This window comes from Cryptomeria japonica, chromosome 6 (assembly GCF_030272615.1).
Source record: "Cryptomeria japonica chromosome 6, Sugi_1.0, whole genome shotgun sequence".
Lineage (NCBI taxonomy): Eukaryota > Viridiplantae > Streptophyta > Pinopsida > Cupressales > Cupressaceae > Cryptomeria > Cryptomeria japonica.
This window is the reverse complement of record NC_081410.1, coordinates 397,312,679-397,334,635: the sequence shown is the minus strand read 5'-3', so window position 1 is coordinate 397,334,635 and position 21,957 is coordinate 397,312,679. Positions and strand designations below refer to the sequence as shown.

Sequence of the window (21,957 nt, the reverse complement as noted above, 5' to 3'; positions counted from 1 at the left end):
GGAGATAAAACCAGAAGTTGGGATTTGATTATTGCACAAGTAGAGTTTGCCTACAACAATTCAATAAATAGGAGTACCAAAAGAACACCTTTTGAGATTGTTACCGGAGTGTATCCTAGATGTATATTAGAATTAAGAGATATTAGCAGTGAAGACCAGAGAAGTTCAGAAGCAGAAGACTTTGCAGATCACATGGCAACCTTGCATATTCAGGTTAAGATGCATTTGGAGGACATGAACAACAAGTATAAGGATCTAAGGAAGATGAGAAGAGGAGACATAAGGAATTTGAAGTTGGTGATGAAGTGATGGTATATCTGAGAAAAGAGAGATTCCCAGTTGGAACTTATAACAAATTGCAGATGAAAAAGTTTGGACCTTGCGGGATTTTGAGGAAGTTCGGTTCTTGGAATTCATATGAAGTGGAGTTACCTGATAGTTTGAGTATTTCGCCTGTGTTTAACATTGCATATCTTCATGAGTATCATGAACCAGAATTCAGTGAGGACAGTATTACAAACTTGGAGAAACAGTTACCTTGGAAGGAACCAGGTCAGATTGAAGACATTTTGGACAGTAGGATTGGGTGTTGAACCAAAACATTTGACAAATTCAATTCTTATAAAAAAAATTAATTGTTTTTTATATAACTAAAAACATATTTTGAAATCTAAAAAAGTTATTATAATAAATATATTTTAAAAAATAACTTAATTTTTTTTATTAATAAAGATGGTAGAATTTTAGAGGTAAACATGATCTATTCATCCTCATATTTTCCTAGAATGTTTCATTGAATTAGGGCATAAAATTTGTGGAAGATAATATTTTTGTACTTATGAATGGTAATTTTTTATTATAATAATAAAAAATTATTAAACAAGACAATCATAATCAAAATGTTTATAAATATTTAAAACACAAAACAAACTTAAAAGATAAATTACAAGTTACAATAAAAAAATACATATTTAATTTAAAAATAAACAAACTAAAATATTCTTACAACACAATTAATAATAACATATTTAATATATTTTTTATTGTTAATTTTTTAACCATAAAAGAGTTCTCCTTATAATGTTTCCTCATTTATAAATGTAATTGAATTAATTCTATTTGAATAATTCAATTTCATATTTTGATTTCATTTTTTTAAAATCTTTTAAAGTTGACATTACATTGTTTTAATTGTAGAACATTTTAGCAAAGATTAACCCAGCCTAATAAACAATCAATTTAATTAATTTTGTTTTAATCTTTTTATGGAAGAGCTTTAAGAATATAAGCATTTATCCTTTAATTTATAAAGCAAAAATGGACATCTAACTTGACCTTAAGACAAAATGGTATGAAATAAGAGACAACCTTTGTGCCTTCTTAAAACAATTATTTAATAAATTTGTAGGGTACATGGTTTGCTTTTTATTTCAACTATATTTTTTATTTTAAATTGGCACATAATTTTATGTGGTCAAGTTATAAAAAAATCTAAAATTATGTTTCTCCCATTTCATGGCAGTACCAATGGATAAAAATCTGACAATGATGTCACTATTTCATGGCAGCATCAAACTAATATATAACAATGTACCTGTCAAATTTTATTAGTAATAAATGATGTACTTTATGTATAATAATTTATATTTTTTGGAGGAAAAATTAAAAAATTTATCTACACAAACTATTAAGAATTCAGAAAATTGATATTTTTATAATCATATAAATAAGAATTAAATTGAAACTATAGAATTTTTTATTAAAAAAAAATTATTCTGTGCATTCAATGGTTAAACTAATTGGAAAAAACAAATCAATGAATGCAATAGTACCATGTCTTTGGCAAGAACTAATAATGTGTGACAACATCGATGATTAAATGGAGAATAGCCATGGAACCTTTCATGAATTTCATTCCTTGTCAACTCAAAAACAAAGTGGCTCTCTTTCGGTTGATATGATACCACTTTAGCATTACACACATCGTACAATTCCCTACTTAAGGGATAGAGTCTTTCTACAACTTTTCATCCTTATCATCTAACTAATGTTCCACTCACCTCGCATTCCAAAGTTCACTATGTTCCCATGCTAAGCGGAAATATCAAATTAAAGGAATAATTTGATGAAAATGTGATTTTCAATAAAAGTATATAACCTAATATAATGAAAATTTAACACCTATTGACAATTTGAATATTTTAGCCAATGCAATATATTCATCAAATCAAATGGGTTGATTCAAACTATTTAGTAATTAGCAAAGATTTTTATAAAAACTGTTTTTTATTTAAGAATTAATTAGATAATATTTAATTAATTTTTGTTTCATATAGTTTATTTTTGTAGTCTCACAATTTAATTTAACTATTTTATAATTTTATTAAATCATTCATCGCTTCTATAATTAATTAATTTCTATTTAAGTAATTTTATTTTTCTTCTAAGGTTGATTAATTTATGTATTTCAACCATTCTTCATTTCATTATTCTTCTAACCATATTTAATTACTAAATCCATGATACATTAATTGAATTACCCCTTTTAATTCCTCATTAACATTATTTCCAATTAAAAACTCATCCAAGTCCCAAACTTGGCATCCCCTAACATGTGTCAAATTTTCCCTCCACATGTGCAAGCTTGCACATTCATCCAATAGCTTCTTACCTCACCATTTCTAAATCCTTTAAAGAAAAATGTCGACTTTAGTTTTGACAATGCATAGGGCTACCTCTCTTATGTCAATAAATTCCATTGTTTAATTCTCCCCTCCCTTGTAGTTGGCAAAAGGTCAATTCTTGCCTCTTTTGAGAATCCTACCACAATCTCCCATCTTCTTGTCCAATATCTATCATTAAGTCATTCTTATAAAATTCTCTCATGACACTTGTCCACTGTCTCTTGCTTGAGAAGCCTCTTCTAAACTAAACCTTTGATATTTTAGAAACATCTTAGCCCTCCATTTCACACACCATGAATCTTTAAATTAAAACATTCACCTTTCATTTTCATCAAGTCTTTTGCTATCAATTATATGTTGTTATTTTGCCATCATTAACTATATCAAGGTTATTTTGGTTTTTTTATTGAGAAATCTACATTCACAAGAAATCAATCTATTTGAAAGAGAAAAGCAAGTGGAGTGAGGATACACTCTACTTCAACTCTAATTGAGGAGCAAGATGATTTAAGCTAAAAGGCATTGTGTGTTCACGTTATTTTTTATGATATTTACCTTAATTATTTTCTTGTCTTCATTTTGGCACTTTTGGTGGGACAATAAACCCCAAAAGTTTTCTTGAAGGAATGTCAAATATGCACATTTTAGAATTTAGATGTACTTGATATTTAGCTAATTGATAAAGATTTATTCAAGGATTGAGACATGCCTTGCTCTTATTTTGAATTTTCCCAAGAGTTCATCAACATAGTCTTGTATTATGTCCTGGAGGAGATCATGAAAAACCATTATCATAGCTCTTTGGTATGTAGCTCATGCATTCTTAAGTCTAAAAGACATCACCCAATAACAAAAGGTGCCCCAAGGAGCAATGAAATCAGTCTTATGTCAATGTTTACGACTATTCTAATTTGGTTATATCCTAAGAATTCATCCATGAGTGATAACATCTCATGTCTCAGTATGAGATCCAATTTTTTTTCTAATCTTAAGGTACATAAGTTCAAACTCGATCCATCATCTATAAGAACACATTTGATTTTATGTTTGTGGATGAAGGCCTCAATATAGAATCTTTTCTGTGAGATGAGTCGTTGGAAAGTAAATCATCTTTTGTAAATGCAAGGTGGTGGATATGACGATAGATGTCTTATCATGGATTGAATTTGATAAGCATTAATACCTTTCATCCTAAGGAGCTCAAGGATGGATATTTGTGTTGGATTTTTTTGCAAGACAGTCTATAAAGTTACATTGTGAGGATGATGAAGGTGATCCTTGAACAATTATCCTTCCTCAACATGTAGTGATGGCACAAATAAGACCTTTGATTATTATTGTGACAAGATGGAATGGACTTTCTTCAATATAGCCAATTGAGGAATTATATGATGGGGAGTAGTTTATGGTAGTTTTTTAAGTTATACGCTAGTTGGAGTTGGAGGCATTAGAACCACTTGTGCATTAGAGGTTTTAGTGGGATGACCCTCAATTTCAATCTAACCTCAATAAATGAGATCTTGGGTATGGTTTTTCCATTTAGAAGTCAATTATCCGTTTACCCTATGGTATTCATAGTATTCATTTTCTTTGAACCAAGAGGACTTAGGTTGATTCTCATCATAAGGTCTAGCCATAGGTATCGTTATCAAATTTTCTTAGACTAAATTATCTTGGTCCACCTCCAATAGAGTATATTTATGTTTCAAAGTATTGTTTCGTTTTGGTTGTGCTTTTCGAATGGTCATTGTGTTTTAAGTGGTCTAAATATTTGATTGTTGTGGGAAGATAAGGGTGTGTAGGCATTTGAATAGTTTGATCATGTTTAGCATATTGACTGTAATGTTCTTGTTTTTTGTCCAAATGCAAGATTTGTCATTAGATTGGCTATTGTTATTGTCTTTAGTGTCCTTGTAGAGTAACCCTTTCATAATGAGGGCCTTTCTTATATTTTATCCCTTGCCTATGATTTCGTCAAAGGAGTTATCGCATTGCACTTGTAGGGGAAAATCCATCTCTTGATTTAGGTTTTAAAAAATATCATGAACAATTTTTTTTGAGTATGTACCATGGGAATCTACTAGCAAAATGTCTCCACCATTGCAAGAAAGAAGCAAAGATTTCACCATTCCTTTGTTTAGTGTTGCACAAGTTTGGCATGGTAATTTCATGTTCAATGTTGTAAGAAAAGAATGCAACAAATTTTTCAGCTAAGATTTTAAAGGTGGTGATGTAGTCATTTGGAAGGGGATGAACCATTCCAATGCTTGACCTCAACTTCTAGGAAATAGTCTTATAAGAGAGACTTGCATGCTACATTATAATTCTCTAATATGCTCTCTAGGATCACCTTTCCCAATGTATTTATCAAATTTAGGCATTTCAAATTTTTGGAGGAAGGGTATCATAATTATAGATTTGTCAAAAGGAAATGGACACATCTTCAAATGCATACGATTTCTTTGATGTCCTATTTGGTGTCCTTTGACCTATCTCTTACTTGATGAAGTTCTTGAGCTATAACATCCATGGGATTTGGGACATGGGATTTATATGTTTGGAGGTTCAATGAAGGAATTGTGTAGGACATCATTTTATGGGGAATAATGTGTGATAATCTAAGGAATGGCGACGATAATGATGTTATAGATTTAGTATGTAGTGACTTTGGATTTGAGTTCTATATTTAATGATGATGGTAAATATGAATTTGGAAAAGACTCGGATTTTAGACTAAGGGTTTTGGGATGTGATTTTTCAATGATGATTATGAATAAAATATGGATAAATTGATTAAAGGACTTGGATTTCTAAACTTATGGATCAATAGTAATTAAGAATCAATGATCACAGATATAATTTGTTTTCAAATACTTTCTTTTTAGAGATTACTTTTGTTCCCTTGAACTTACTAAAATTGCACCCTTATCCGTTCTTTTCCAATTCCATATATCAATAATAACTTTCCATAAACATTAATATAATTATCTGATAAAAGTTTACATTCAAACACTTTGATCAGAAAACAACATTATAATTATCTATATTAAACAATTTCTCTCTTATATATGTTTAAGAAGAACCGTAATACTAACTACTGATGGTTTAAAACAAACAATTGATTGATTTAAGAGCTGTAATCCAAAAAAATTTGGGAACAATAACATAAAACTACTTAGCAAATCGAAAGCTAGATAGAATCCATTGGGGAACACTTCAAAGAATTCATCATCCTAAGACTTCATGAAGAAAGGGGAATTTTGCTATTTTGACTTAAAATTTCTCATATATCTTCACCTCATACGGAAAGATTACAGGTGTAAAAGAAAAGCTCTAAAGAGTACAATATCGAATATAAGCATTTGAAATGCAAGTCTTTGACAGAGCACCCTGATTATCTTAATGCCAAAGTGATTAAAGTTTCATCATTTACTTATGTGCATAAAATAAAATTTAGAATTGTCTGAATCAAACTTTACCATTATCTGGAATTTGTTCAATGACCATTGTTGTTTCCACTCTTTTCCAACAGTAGTTAACAATAGTAGTTGTCCTAAATAATTCTGCTGTTGCTGCCAAGATCTTTTGTATATTCAGCATAGCTTTCTTTTAGGCCGTTTCCTTTTCTAAGTAGTTGTAGAACAATGTGAACGGATAGGAGATGCAGTCGTAATTGCAACAAAAAAATGGCGACAATCTCATTAAATATTCAACCAAAGAGAAAAAGCAAAATCCAAGTCTTAAACAGCTTTGCTCCCAACTGTAGCGGGGTGAAAGCAGCTCCATGAAATAAATAAACTATTAAATATGGGACAGACTCAAGCATACATGGAAGCCTAAATGGTATACTGTACAATACAACACCTCCCAGAAGAAACCCAGAACCTGAAAATGTAGTTGAAGAAAATCAACAAGACCCACCAGAGTTAGTTTACACAAAGAATTGTTGCTAGCACCGTCTCTAGTCATCAGTATCCCACCCTGAAGGGTAATTACAACAGCCTCTAGACTCTGACCAAAATGTCCTTCTAAACACCGTTTCGCTTGGAAGAAGTACTGGATTTTTTCACGAAGAAAGCAATCCAGGATATTATTTCTAGAAAAACAGCAACTCCACCCAAACCAATAAGTACTCCAATGTATGCACGCTTCCACTTGTGCTCAGGTTGCAGCATATCAAATCCTTTGAAAATGTTCACTATACTCAAAACGACGATCGTGTAACCGACACTGTGATGATATATGTTCCAGTACTTGCGATATTTGTTTTCTTTGTTGGGCCTCACTAGCAATGCAAACATCTGCAAAATCCAAAAACAATGGTCATAAGCATGCAGCATTTTTTGGGTGGTAAAATTTTCAGTCGATGTGATCATGTAAGTGATGTGATAAAATGCAATAGAAGTTCCAGAAAAAACCTGTAAACCTGACAAGATGTGAATCTGGTTATAAATGCTTCCATATGTGTAAATCAGAAACATTGCAGTTTAGTATTCTAGGCAGGTAGAGGACTTTGATTCCTATTGGATAAGTATTACTTGCCTGAGCAGTGGCAATGGCAAAAACTGCAATTCCAATGTTTCGATGCTGACGGTAGACAATCCCTTTAGAGGAACTCCCCAACTTAAGACCAGTTGCCCATCCAGCCACACCAATAGCAAAGCCCGATATTTGACAAAAAACATGGAGGTAGAACCAGAGAGGATCTGCTGATTCAACAGCACGCATATACCTTGCAATAATTACTCCAATAGGAAGCATGATGCTCCAGCCAACCACGTTTAGCACTCCATGCCTCTGCATTTCAGAATATAAGGCAAAATATATTAGACCAAGATCAAAGACACTAAGTGTCCTGCTAATCTCTCAAAGAACCCAGGATCATGCCTGACTGATCCTCTACACTCTTTGTTAGAAATATTTGAGACATATTTATGACCCCCAGTATTTGCTTTTCACACCAAATACAAACCCAGCACTAGCTTGGTAAACAAGAGGAAATCAGGGCAGTACATAGTATAATAAATCATTTACAACACAAATTGGTCTGTCACTTGTCGGTTGAAACAGGGCCATGGATTGTTGATCTTAGGAGTACAAACAAGCTCTGAGAATCTAGTTATCTTTATCAATAGTGGAACAGTTTTACACGAGGGTAGTGATTTAGATCTTTAATATTTACTGCTATAGATACTATTGCTAGAGATACCTCAGCATTCAAGATTTGCTAATTGCCTTTAACTGATAGATTTTTTTATTTCATTATGAAGCCTTAGTCAGTATGACCAGATAACTAATGCAACTTTCATTTAAACCCATCTTCTTTCTTTTTCTAAGATATCCGTTGAGCTCAATTTTGTATTTAAAAGGTAAAGAAATCTTTCATAAACCTAATATGACTTGGCTATTGAAGAACGAGCAACATAAAAGGGCTGGATGCTCATTAATAAAATTATCACAAAAAACAATAAAAATGAAAAAAGCATGCACAGATGACAAAGGCAAGATGTTAAACTTAAAACGAGTAAGGTTCTCTTAAGAGGTTATGTAATACAAAGAAATGAATAACAGCAACCTATTTGTCAGATCCAGAGATATGCTAATGTTGCCTGTTAGTATCCTCTGAGATCAATCAACACACATCTCAAACAGGTTAAATATAGGCACCAAGCCACCTGGTCGACAACCTTGAAATGAAACTTGAAAGTATTAGATAGCAATATTGTTCTGAAAAAGGAGGCTGTAACAGGATAATAAGCAATCTGCACACTACTACGCTTTCCCATAAAACAGTCACTAAATTCAGGAGAATTAGTCATTTAAAACTTCATGATGCAAGAAAAAAAATTCAACCATGTGAAGCATCAGTTGGCATACTCATAGAACACAAGACGCCATATCAAATATAGACATAATTCAAACTTAACATCCTTTACCAGCTTTGAGCTATAGAGATCGAGGTTCTAAAGAGCTGACTTTGTTTTTGTCCAAGGGAAATCAGAATTCCACTGTCCATAAGAAATGAAACTCAAAACAGTATTCTCACAAGGGCAAGGAATTAAGACATACAGGGAAGAAATACATCCCACTCAGACTCTTTGAAATTTTCTCATGGAACTGTAAGGAATGTAACAGCTCTACATCCTTCGTTAGAAGAATCAAAAGAAATCACAAAGATACAGTTCAGCTAAAAGTTCTTGACTCCTGTGTAATCCAATTAATTCGTTGGATGCACCTATAAGACATCCTTGCCAAGTATATTGTATACAGTTGCTAATGGTAATCTGGGAAATCTGTCAATTTGAACTAATGGATGTATAAAACTCATGTTTTTGGCTGGATATTAACATTAGTCATTTACGATTTTTAACAAGGAAAATAAAAGGCATAAGTTAGCTCTGCAAAATGTTGAAAATGGAAGGCTCTTCACACAGAAACCAATGAAGCAAGGGAAAACATTTTCTCTAAAGACACAGCTTTGTCTAGCGATTGGATGTCATGCAATAGACCTGGATTCAAACCTTAGTAGGCCTAAAGCCCCTGATTTTTGTAAGGTCTGATGGTATTGCTGGGTCATTATGTGCAGAAAACCATGTTACTGTTCCTTAAGAACATTTCTAAACATCATTGCCAATGGTAGAGATGAGGTGCAAATCTTGGGTGAATTTGATAGAACAGCTTTATACCTGCCAATAAAAAACACCGAACACAATGCATTTGTCAGTGAATTCTAAGAGACAATCGACATAAAGAAATGCTCACTCACAGAAGGAATGTAATATTTGGGAATTACACGGCTGTGAAACAGAAATTCATGCTAGAACAGGGTAACTATTGAATACATCAGTCCACTCTCATAGAGAGAACCCCTTTATGTAGGGGCAAGTAGCTCAGTAGCAGTGCGGGCCACTGGATAGCAAGCAGGTCTGAGCTCCAATTTTCTAGCATAATTGCCAACACTGAGCTTGGTGTGGAGGACAGATAAGAGCATTGCTGGAATGTACTATTCAATAAATAGTAATACTCTTAGAAAGAACACTGCATATAAGGACAAAAAGCTCAATACTAGAGAAGCCCACAAGCAAGAGCAAGGTTGTGGATTGAAATCGTAGCCTGTCCAGTTTATCAGCATAGAAGTAAAGACAATGTAACTCCTAGACAATCAAGCCTCCCCAGAGAAAACCCTGTCATTGTCCTGCAAGAACAAGTAGTTCAAGGTAAACGAGTGCAGTGGCAGGAAGGAGGTTTTGAGTTACCTAATTTTGTTCATATGGTTTCAAAGACAGCAATGGTAGCATTTTATTTTAAAACAAATTGAAACTTGAATGGCTTAGAACTTCAGATAAAGTGTGAAAAGATCCAATTTACATTCCCAGAAAGAATAACTACAGTAAGGGCAATTAGTACAACAAATAACAACCCCTTTGTCCTTCGAAATAACCTGTTGTGTAAGAACAAATGGTTCAGTATAAAGCAGCTCGTTTACTGGAGGGGAGGCATTACTGGGCGTGAATTCTTACCAATGAAATGTTCTCCAGTATGTGGTACACAAGCCACTATCTGACAGGTGGAACCTCAACCGGATGTAGCTTACGGTTAAGTGTTGGACAAAACAATCCACTCTCAATCAGAAAGAGGGCAGTCCTGGATTCAAATCTAGCAAAGAGGATAGTCCGGGATTCCAAACTCAACGTGTACAATTTTCAAAAAATGGGTATCATAAAAACCCAATTCACCAGAGAAGCGATTCACAATTTAATGTTTGAAGATGGGTCATGTAGTGTGATTCACAATTCTATGAGCCTCAAGTGGCAGCAACCGAAAACTACGTCGTATCCAAGGCAATCCACGCCTTGAAGAAACCCATGTCTTATTACTAGATTAAGCAGCCCAATTCTGGGTCTAAAGCCAAGTATGTTATATCTTCTTCAATGTGGTGTCAGAGCCGTTGTTTAAACATAGCCTTGAAATCGGAGGAGACCTCAACCACAGGTACAATGTTGAAGATACCAATTGGCAGAGAACCCTGTTAAGCACGGCAGTGAAGCAAAGTAATACTAGAATCCTCACAGGAGGAGGGCAGTCCTCAAATAAAATCTTAGCCTGCCCAGTTTCCATCTCATGACTAAAATACCAAATTCCAAAAGAAATTAAACAAAAAAAAAGGTTTTTCTGCTGACGGATAAAAGACTCGGTCTGCCCAATTTCCAAGTCAAGCGAATAAACAAATTCCTTCAAAGAAACACAAAAGAAAATATCTTTTTTCAATTCACAAGTTTAAACAAGCACCCAAATTTAAAACCTTCAAAACAAAAACTTACATTTTTCAAAAAAGTACGGGGACTCCCCGAAGACGCAGTTGCGACTCCAGTCGAGAGATCGATAGACCCTAAGCTCGCCAAATTGTCAGTATTAAATGTATGGACTCCAGGAACCATGCCACTGACCGTTGGGCCGGTCTGCCACACATGATAAATACTGGTCTTATTGTTCATGAGAGTCCAGGTAGCATAGATGGTAATCTGACCGCCGCTAAACTCAGCGGCCATGTCTTCGACCTTGTAGTCGATGGCGGAAGGCTTAGGGGCGGTTTTCTTGGTGGTGATATTGTAAGTGGTGACAACCATGGTGCCATTGGAGTGCTTGAAGGCGATCAAGGATCGAGTCCCGACCATGCCAGTACCCGCAGGATTGATCCCCCAAGATACCCACCCAGCCGAGGTATCAGGCTTTGCAGTGAAGGCCATTTTGATGGTCCCATTCTCAGGATCGTACGACCATGCAAAATTCGAGCTCAACTGCTTCAGCGTTTGACAGCTGCTAAACAATCTGTTACTACTGCTGAAAGACTTTGAGCATGTCGACTGCGCCTGTGCTAGGTCGACCGCCATTACCATCATAATCATGAGCGGCGCAAAGAATTTGCAGTTCGCCATGGAAACTTTCTTTTTTTTTCACAGAGCTGGAAGCCGGCCGGAGTTTCAAAGTGTCTTTTCCTGCACTCGCCGAGCGTTTTTATAGCTCTCTTGGCTCTTAATTAAGAACCAAACCACACAACTGTATCGCACGTGCTACTTAGACGGGAAAATCGCCCGGCACCGGAAAATACTCTGCGACAGGCTCACAGAATCTGCCACGTGGCGCAATGAACCTTGCCTTTTAAGTCAATCAAACGTCGGGACTTCCAAAGAGTCGGAATAGGCGAACAGTTAACCAGAGTTAGGGCGGCATGCGGCAAAAATATCTTTCGGCATTCACTAATTTTAAGGTACTAGATTTATTCCCGTGAGCTTGGAGTACATGTGCACCGTTCCGTACAAAAGTTTTTTTTTAAAGATAGTTCATTAATTTGTGGTCAAATCTAGCGGTTAGAGACCCTTCCGACAAGATGGGAAGTAGTGAGTCCTTGGTGACCGTCGATCAGCAGTTGGCAGCCGTGTTTTTACTGCTCAGGAGGCGAGGGGACCAGAGAAGGGAGAATTCTCGTGAGCTGTAAGAATAACACGTGGAGGAGTATTAAACGGGGATCCTTTTGCCGCCCAGTTTTCCTGTTGTTTTTTTTAACCTAGTGATGTTTTTCAGTTACCACCAAACCTCGTCATATTCCTCGTGTTCTTTTTTATTATTTTTATTTTTGTTGCTCTTTTATTTTATTTTTTTCACACTTTTACTTCTACTTCTTTCAATCGACTCTCGTCGTTTTCGTACTCTTTTTTTAAATGTACGTTAATTTTCAACTGGACTTCATATGTTCTAGCTACTTTGAAATGTTATTTTGGGTTTGTCGATGTTAAACTTTTTAAGTTTTGAAATAAATAATTTTTTTCTATTTTAAGTTTTAAAGACAAATGTGAACATTATATATATATATATATATATATATATATATATATATATATATATATATATATATATATATATATATATATATATATATATATAAAATGAAATAAATAGTTTTTTCCTTTTTAAGTTAAAAATTAAAAATTTGTTTATTTTAATAAAATAAGTTTAAAAATTAAATATTTGTTTATTTTAAATAAAATAAGTTAGAAAATTAAATATTTGTTTATTTTAAGTAAAATATTAAATGCTTTTTCCTATGTTAAGTTAAAAAAGTTATTTTAAAAGAAATTTCAAGTTAATTGATGTTTGATATTTAAAAATAGTATAATTTAATTTTAGATTTGTTCGAGAAATATAGAAAATATTTTAGATTTAAGATATTAGATATATAAATTGTGTATCTTGAATTTAAGATATTTTAAGATATTATATTTATATTGTATATCTTGAATTTAAGATATTTTATTATATTTTTTGTATAAATTGTATATCTTAATAGGAGCAAATTTATAGAGATTTTAAATATATTTATTTCAAAAATAGTTGGAGTTTTGAAATATCTATATTGAATATCTTCTTCTGGATTAGATCGCGTGTCAAAAAATTTAACATCAATGTTTCGAATCATACGTCGTGATTCATCTCCTTTCAACTCTCTCATCTTGATGATGATGAATCACGGACTGTGATAATCTCCTTTCAACTCTCTCATCCTAATGATGAATCACAGAGTGTGATTCAAAACATTGATGTTAAAAATTTTGACACACAATCTAATCCAAAAGCTCTAAAAGAATTATAATATGGATTGTGGAAATCTGATAGCATTAATATATTGAATTTGTTGCATATAATAAATAAGTATATCTAAATTATTTTTATTAGCATTTGTTAAATAGATGTATTTAAAATATATTGTTAGTACTTGTTAGGCTTAGGTTAGTACTATTGCATTCACTTAAGCCTAATTAATCAGTTTTTTGCACCAATAAAAAGTGATTATTATTTTTGTTTTCAAAATAAACATGATTTTTATAAAGTTGGGATCTATATTTTTAATCTAGAAATTATTTATTGGATGAAAAAATTTAGTGTATAGGAGCAAATTTATAGGAATGATAGATTTTATAGACTTTTTTTTAGATTTCTTTATATTTAAAAAATAAATGTCTATTTAAACTAATTTTTTTAAAAAAATTATTAATAATCTTGTAAATAAAGTGCATTTTCTCTATAAATCTATATTAAATTCAATTAAAAAATTAAAAATATAAGCAATAAAATCAATTAACTATTGTATAGGGATGTGATTCACACCATTTAAATTAAATTAAATAAAAATTTAATAAATACTTAAATTATTTCATTACAAGCATTACACAACAAATATTTCTATTAAAAACATAGTAAACCCAATTATGTATCTTTTATAATTATAATTTTGTATATGTTTTTTTAAAATCATTCTACTTTTTATTAATACTTTTTGACCATCAATTTTTTTTATATAATCATTTTAATATATATTATATAATTTTATAACATTTAATCATAAATGGAAAGCTATTGTGAACCCCAGGGTGTCCCTACTCTGGAGCAAATGGAAAAGATGCACACGAACGTGTTGGACATCATGCAAAGGATTGAGAACCTGGGCCCTATGCTTGAATTGCAGGCTATCATGGACGATGTCAATCTGTTCAAGAGCAAGATGGAGACCTAGGATGCCCAAATTGCGGGCCTTAACAAATTTCATATGCAAGTTTTACATAGCTCGGTGCTCACCCTCTCTCTGCTGAGGGAGCGTACGGCGGACACGGAGGAAGATAAGAAGGAGGCTAGGGACTTGTACAAGTTCTTGTCCAATGAATGGAATAGTGCCATTGATGCCACTGGAGTGCGAAAGGCACCCATGTAGTTTGTTTTTGTGTTTTTTGCAGTTGTTTTTTATTTCTAAGACTTGGTCTATTTTTGTTGTTAGTTGTTGTTAGTGTTGTTATAATGTTGTTTTTGCACTGTGGTCTCGTTAATAGTTTTGCTATGTAAAGGGTCAGTGCCCTAGTTCCTTTTTTAATCATAAATTTAAATATTTTTCATTTCGTCATTAAAAAATACATATTTTCACTTTATTATTTCTATTATATAATTTTATAATTATTAATAGCTATTTTATTAATATCAATTATAATTATGATTACATAAATATTTCACTTTATTATTTCTATTATATAATTTTATAATTATTAATAGCTATTTTATTAAGATCAATTATAATTAAGATTACATAAATATAATTAAAATAATATATAATCTTAAACTAATAATTCGTAGTTAAGTTTATGATTAATTTTATTATTATGCCGAGGCATATTACACTCACATAATGGATGCACAAATATGTGTTAATAAAAACTAAAACCATTTAATTTGACATGCATGTGAGGGTCGTGTATTTAAATTAAATAATTAAAATTAAATCAAATAACTTAAACTTAATGTAGTCAATTAAATTAATAAATTGAATTAAATTAAATAACTAAAAATTAAAATGAAAATTATAACATAATAATTTAAGAATTGTGTAAGAATTAAAAAATTAAATACAATAACTAAAATTAAATTAAATAACTTAAATCAAATAAAATAAAGTAACTTAAATTAAATAATTTAAACATTGTAAAATTTAAGTTGATTACAACTTTTAAAAAATCAAATAAAACAACTTAAACTAAATAAATTAAATTAAATAACTAAAACAAAACTAAATTAAATAGTTTTATTTCTTTAAAAAAAAAGAAACTGAAGTTAAGTTTCTTTACATGCATCACTTAAATTAATAATTTAAATTAAATGTTTTAAATTAATTGAAATTAAGTAACTTAAATTAAATTAAGTAATTTAAATATAGTAAATTTAAGCAAAATTAAAATTTAAAAATTATATAAGAATTAAAAAATAAAATAAAATAAAATAACTTAATTAAATAATTTAAATTAGATTAAATAATTCAAATTAGATTAAATAATTTAAATTAGATTAAATAATTCAAATTAGATTAAATAATTCAAATTAGATTAAATAATTTAAATTAAATTAATTAAATTTTAATCAAATAAAATAATTTAAATAAAATAAAGTAACTTAAATTAAATTAATAATTTAAACATAGTGAAATTTAAGAATTCTATAAGAGTTAAAAAATCAAATAGAACAACTTAACTTAAATTAAATTAAATTAAATTAAACAACTTAAATTAAATAACTAAAGCAAAATTCAATTAAATAGTTTTATTTCTTAAAAAAAAAAAAGAAACTAAAGTTAAGTTTCTTTACATGCATCATTTAAATTAATAATTTAAATTAAATGTTTTAAATTAATTGAAATTAAGTAACTTAAATTAAATTAAGTAATTTAAATATAGTAAATTTAAGCAGAATTAAAATTTAAAAATTATATAGGAATTAAAAAATAAAATAAAATAACTTAATTAAATAATTTAAATTAGATTAAATAATTCAAATTAGATTAAATAATTTAAATTAAATTAATTAAATTTTAATCAAATAAAATAATTTAAATAAAATAAAATAAAGTAACTTAAATTAAATTAATAATTTAAACATAGTGAAATTTAAGAATTCTATAAGAGTTAAAAAATCAAATAAAACAACTTAACTTAAATTAAATTAAATTAAATTAAACAACTTAAATTAAATAATTAAAGCAAAATTCAATTAAATAGTTTTTTTTCAGAAAAAGAAGAAACTAATGTTAAGTTTCTTTATGCGCATCATTTGAATTAATAAATTAAATTAATTAAAATTAAGTAGCTTAAATTAAATTAAATAATTTAAACATAGTAAAATTTAAGAATTGTATAAAAATTAAAAAATTAAATAAAACAACTCAACTTAAATTAAATAATTTAAATTAAATTAAACAAATGAAATGAAATTAAATAGTTTTCTTTATTTTTCTTTAGAAAAAAAGAAACCAAAGTTAAATTTCTATATTGAATAATAAAACTAAAAACTAAGAGCAATGTCACTAAGAGTTGCTCCTATCGCTAGGGTTTTATAGGAATGGAGGCATCCTTCTTGGCAACCCACGTTTAGAGACCAAGGAAGTTGTGTGGCTGTCGCTAGACATGGAGGCTTTCGTAAGGGCATTGTTGGTGATTTATATCGCGTTAGGAAGGAAGATGGGGGGTTGGGTTTCAATGGTTCTTGTCGGGCTATGGAGAGGGGCTTCTCGGCTGTGGAGAACAGTTAGGGGAAAAGGACCTCACGTGGCTTCGTTGCAGAGAAAGGAAGTTTTAATGGGGCAAAGCAAGGTGATATGCAGAGTTGGATGGAGCATCTGCCTTTGTCGCATATGGAGTCGCAGTCGCAAAGCGTTGGAACTTTGAATGGACCCATTTCATTAAATGGTGCTTTGAAGGCTAAGCCTATTATAGTTAGTATAACAAAGGAGGTGGATCATAATGAAAGGGTTTTCTCAAGGTTAGGGCTTATTGGTCGTTTCAGAGGATTATGGCCAAGTTTGGGAGACTCACATAAATGGATTTATGCTCATTGGGAACCTTTAGTAGATGGTTGTGTTCAGATTTACCTACATGCACGAGGGTTTTTTGTTGTAGTTTTCGAAAATGAGAAGGATAGGAATAAGATCCTCTATGACTGTCAATGGTGTTGGGAGGATAGTTGTCTGTTGATGTCGAAGCCATGGCATCTAGCCTTTAACCCTTTGTCAAAATCTCTCGATCGGATTCCTCTTTGGATCAGACTTTCGAATCTTCCTATGCAGTCTTGGTTTGACTCCTGTTTTAAGCCTATTAGTAACTCTTTAGGTACTTTTTTGATGTTTGATGAAGGTTCTCTAAACTTTTTACATACCACTTTTGCCTGGATTTTGGTTGAGATGGATGTGTCTAAAGAACTTCCAACGGAGATCTCTCTCAAATCTTCAAGAGGGAGTTGGGTTCAGCTAGTAGACTTTGAAGGGGTTCCCTTCAGATGCATGAGATGCTTTAAAATTGGGCATCTTGCTGCTTCTTGTGACAAGCATAGAGTTGAGCGTCCAGTGTCTTGGTAGAAGGAAGAGGTCCTCATTATTATACAGTGGAGAAGGTGGTGGTGGATCATAGCTCCCCTCAGGCTTTGAGTGGTGAGAAAAATGGCGACAATGAAATGGAGTCAGAGCTTAGGGTATGCTCGGGCCCATTAAAGAGCGGAGTGATAAAGCAAGGAAAGAATGGGGATCCTGAAGAACTCGCAATGAAAATTTTAGAGGCTAATACTCGCCAATTGGCTATTTTTTGAAATTTGGGAATCAAAATCTTGCTAATAAGCTCAACTTTTTAAGGTGACTCGAATCGCCGCATTTTTACAAACTTTTATTTTTGTGTTATTTAAATCGCCAGATAATTTATTTTATTAATTTTCTTAACTCGAAGATTCGCCACAATATTTGATACTTGTTGGATCAGATTCACCAACATTGTATAATTTAATGTAGAAATCTAACATAATTTGCCAATAATATATCATAATTATTAGTTACTTCAGGGTTATATCAACAATCTTTAGTTGTCGTCATTGTTTAAATTATATAATCTAACGACCTTTGTTGTATTCCATGAGGTAAATTGTGCCTACAAGTTGTAATGCTTATGGGTTTTGAAATTGTTTTTGAATTGTTGACCTGAATGAAAATCAATGGTCTAAAAGCATTTTTTGGTCCCATGAGTATTGCAAATTGTTGTTATATTTTATCTTACAAAATACAAATATGATTATTAGATTATTTAAAATGAATGGTAGAAACTAAATACAGTAGAGTCTACCCCTTAAGCTCATTAATGATTTCCGCCTTCAACCCTTTACTTTTTAATAAAAAACTATTTTTTAAAATGAAAGGATTTGCAATAGTATTTAATGCATACTCTCATTATTTCCAAGATTCACCAATATTTTCTACCAAAAAAAAATTGATATAAAAAAATTGGCCAATAAATTAATATTTTTCTATCAAAAAAAGAAAGATTTACCAATAAAAATTTATTTTATTTTATTTTAAACTTAAATATTCACCAAGGGATGATGGATGGTGTTGGTGTTGTCTACCTGTGCTACACGGGCTTTTGCAGGCTAGGGTCATGAGGCCCAGCCTGCGTTCTTTTATTTTTGTTGTTATATGCATGGGGGAGGTATTTTGGTAGCTGGGTTTGGGCGTTTTCTGTGGGTTGTGGGGCTTGTATGGTGTGAGGGTGGGAGCGTTTCCTACCTTTTTCTCTCGACTAGTGTGGGTGGCGATCTATGAGTGGGTTTTGGACGGCTCTCTGGATTTGGGAGGACTATTGTTTGTGTGAACTTTGGGTTTGATTGGGAATTTTGTCTTCAAAGGTTAGGGTTTTGTGATTTCTTTTTGGGTTGCATGGCTCTACATGGGTGAACTCACAAAAATTGTTCCCACTTTTTTGCCACTTTTGACACTGAGATGAACATTTTTAAAATAATCTTCAACTTCCGAGAACTGTAACTTTTAAACTATAAAAAATTTGAAGATGATGTAAATTAGTGATTTGTAGCATTTTGTTTGTAGATTCTATATTTATTTTTTTCAAATTTTTTTGAAGGATTTTTTTTCAAATTTTCCATCTCCCTTAAAAAGTAGTTTTTTACAACAAACTACATTTTTTTAAGAGTGATGTGCCTCCCAAAATGCATAACTTATTTTTCTATAAATGATAAAAACTCAATTCTTTCGAATTTTGGTTTGTAACATCAATATTCAGGGCTTGCAATTGGTTTGATAGTGATATGTTCAATATTTTTCATTTTATAAAGTTTTGAAGTCCGACTAGTCATAATTCATACATAGGTTTAAGTTTGAACACATAACTTGTTCTTTATATATCGAAATTAATTTTATTTTATTTTTGATAGAAATAAGACATCAATACCTGGGGCTTAGATATTTTTTAGAATTTTTTTGAATTAGTTTCCTATTTTTCCCAATGCGTTGAACGGAGAAGTTCATGTTCGGTGAAAAATCAATATTCCATAAAATTAAAAAAACAAGAACATAATAAATTCAAAATGTAATAAAATTATACTCATTGGAAAGATTCCTCCAAGTACTACCATCTAATATTTTTGTGTAATCAAGATTATTTCATTTGTGCCTTGAACCAGAGGTCTGAAGTCAGAAATTCCTTAGAACTCTGAAAAATATTTGGGAGAAACCTCTAACAAGAGGGTTCAAATGAACCCGGGTTTGAGCGAAGGGGGGTCCATTTGAACCATAAGGGGTTCGAGCCGACCCCCCTTCACTCGAACCCACATGCTAAATTTTGATGTGCACTTTTTCGTAACGGCTGGGTTCAAATGAACTTGACCTTTTCTAACTATCGGCGTTCGTTCGAACCTTGGCCGATGCAATTTTTTTTTTTTGTACATTTAAGTAGAGTCGTATAAATATGCATAATTTTTTTCATTTTTTAACACACAAATGATTAAAATAATTCACATTTTTTGATGAAATAAGACATTTGAAAATTATTTTGATGGCAATAATTTGAAGATATTTGAAGGTTTTTTTTAAAACATGGGGAACAAGAAGAGAAAGCAAAATAAGACTTCAAGGAATTATTCTCCTGAAACGGAACAAAGATATCGAGAACAAAGAAGACAAAGATATCATGATGCAAGTATATATTTTTATTTTTATTTCTATTTAATTTTATATGTATTACGTACCAAAAATTGTGTTTATTTGTTAGTATTAATTAGTTCAATATTTTTTATCTAATATTTTTAATGAGAATTAGTTTAAAAATCTTAATTTAATTAATTTAATTTATAAAATAATTCTGTCTTAATTAATTCTAAATGATGTTATTTTTATTAAATTAATTGGAAATAGTAGGATTAAAAATAATCTCGTTTTAATTGGAAAGCATAATTAATTTGAAATAATATGTGTATTTGCAATTTCAAATTCCATTAACTTGCTTGTTGTGTAATTGAATTTTTCTCCTATATAATTAAGTCCATTTATAATATAGATAAGACCTATTAAGTCATAAAATTAATAAGACCTATTATGTCATAATTTAGGTTCTAACTTATATTGAATATTTAAGACATGTACTTAATTTCATGTGATAGGTCCTTTAATATCAAATAATATATATGTCTTAAGGGGAGTCAAGTATATTAATGTGAAATGATTTTGCATGCATGGTCATATTAATTAATAATAAAGCCTATTATGTGATAAATTAGGACTTATTACATTGATTATAGGTCTTAAATGTGACATAAATTTAGAGCCTATTATGTCATAATTCAGGTTCTATTTATATCACTTCACGTATGCAAAAAACATTTCACATTATACTAAAGAGTCCCCTTAAGATAGGTATATTATGCAATCTCATATTAGGACAAGTATTACATGTGATATTAGGAGGTCTATTATGCAATAATAGGTCTTAAATACACATGTGACATTATAGTCCACCTTGTTATGACATAATTTTTAAACGTCTTACTAAATGTCTTGAAATTTTGGTTTCAAATTAAACTTGGAATTTCGTTGCATTAAAAATATTATGTCATCTTAAATTATGTGCAGAACGAGCTCGAGAAGAAGGGAGTTCTGAAGCAGGACTCGAGGCAAACGAACCTGTTGAAGAAAACAATATAGTTGATGAACATAGGCAGGAGCTTGTCCAAGTTGAACCAATGGAGGTTGAAGGAGAGGGGTCAGGCTCCTTACCTCCTACCACTGGTATGGATGAGCATATTGTGGATCTAGCTAAACAGGTGAAGAGAAATATTTCTTATATTAAAAATTAGATCATTTACTTGAAATGGATGTGGATGAGTTGAAACGTCTCAGTGAAGAACCTAGACATACTAAAAGGAGGTCAATGAATAAAAGTGCAAAATAAATAATGTCTCATTTCAACAATCTTGATACTACACTAGAAAAAACTCAATTGTTATCAATTGTACTTACTCGTAAAGACTTAATAGATCCACTGAAATTGTTGGGTATAGATACAACAAGTCAAAAGAGGAAAACTTCTCAGCTACAAAAATCTATTGTTGATAATGTTAAGAAAGGTTTGGTGAACATTCGTAAAAAATCTCGAACAGTAGATAAGACCATTCCAAGAAGAGTGACATTGACATCTTTAGTAAATGAAAGATTTCCTCAAAAAAGACAAATCTCTTCACTGTCATCTAAGTTTGGTTTTAGTAGAAGGACAATATCAAAATATGCTAAAAGGAGAAAGAGTTTGGATGATACTACCTCAGAAGGGAATTGGGAAATTATGTGTAGAGCTCCTCGTTCTGATAGAATTGAAGACATTGTTAGGAACTTTGTGACAAGTTTTTGGAATGATAATACTCA

At 31.2% G+C, this 21,957-nt stretch overlaps 1 protein-coding gene across 1 annotated transcript; it reads right to left on the bottom strand.

Moving 5' to 3' along the window:
• Nucleotides 1-6,357: 6,357 nt before the first annotated feature.
• Nucleotides 6,358-11,692, bottom strand: LOC131038305 (cytochrome b561 and DOMON domain-containing protein At5g35735). Its single transcript, XM_057970664.2, has 3 exons — nucleotides 11,006-11,692; nucleotides 7,227-7,481; nucleotides 6,358-6,985 (listed from the first exon to the last, which is right to left on the bottom strand). The coding sequence occupies exons 1-3, from the start codon at nucleotides 11,618-11,620 to the stop codon at nucleotides 6,713-6,715; spliced, it is 1,143 nt and encodes a 380-aa protein (XP_057826647.2). The 5' UTR covers nucleotides 11,621-11,692; the 3' UTR covers nucleotides 6,358-6,712.
• Between the last annotated feature and the right edge of the window lie 10,265 nt (nucleotides 11,693-21,957).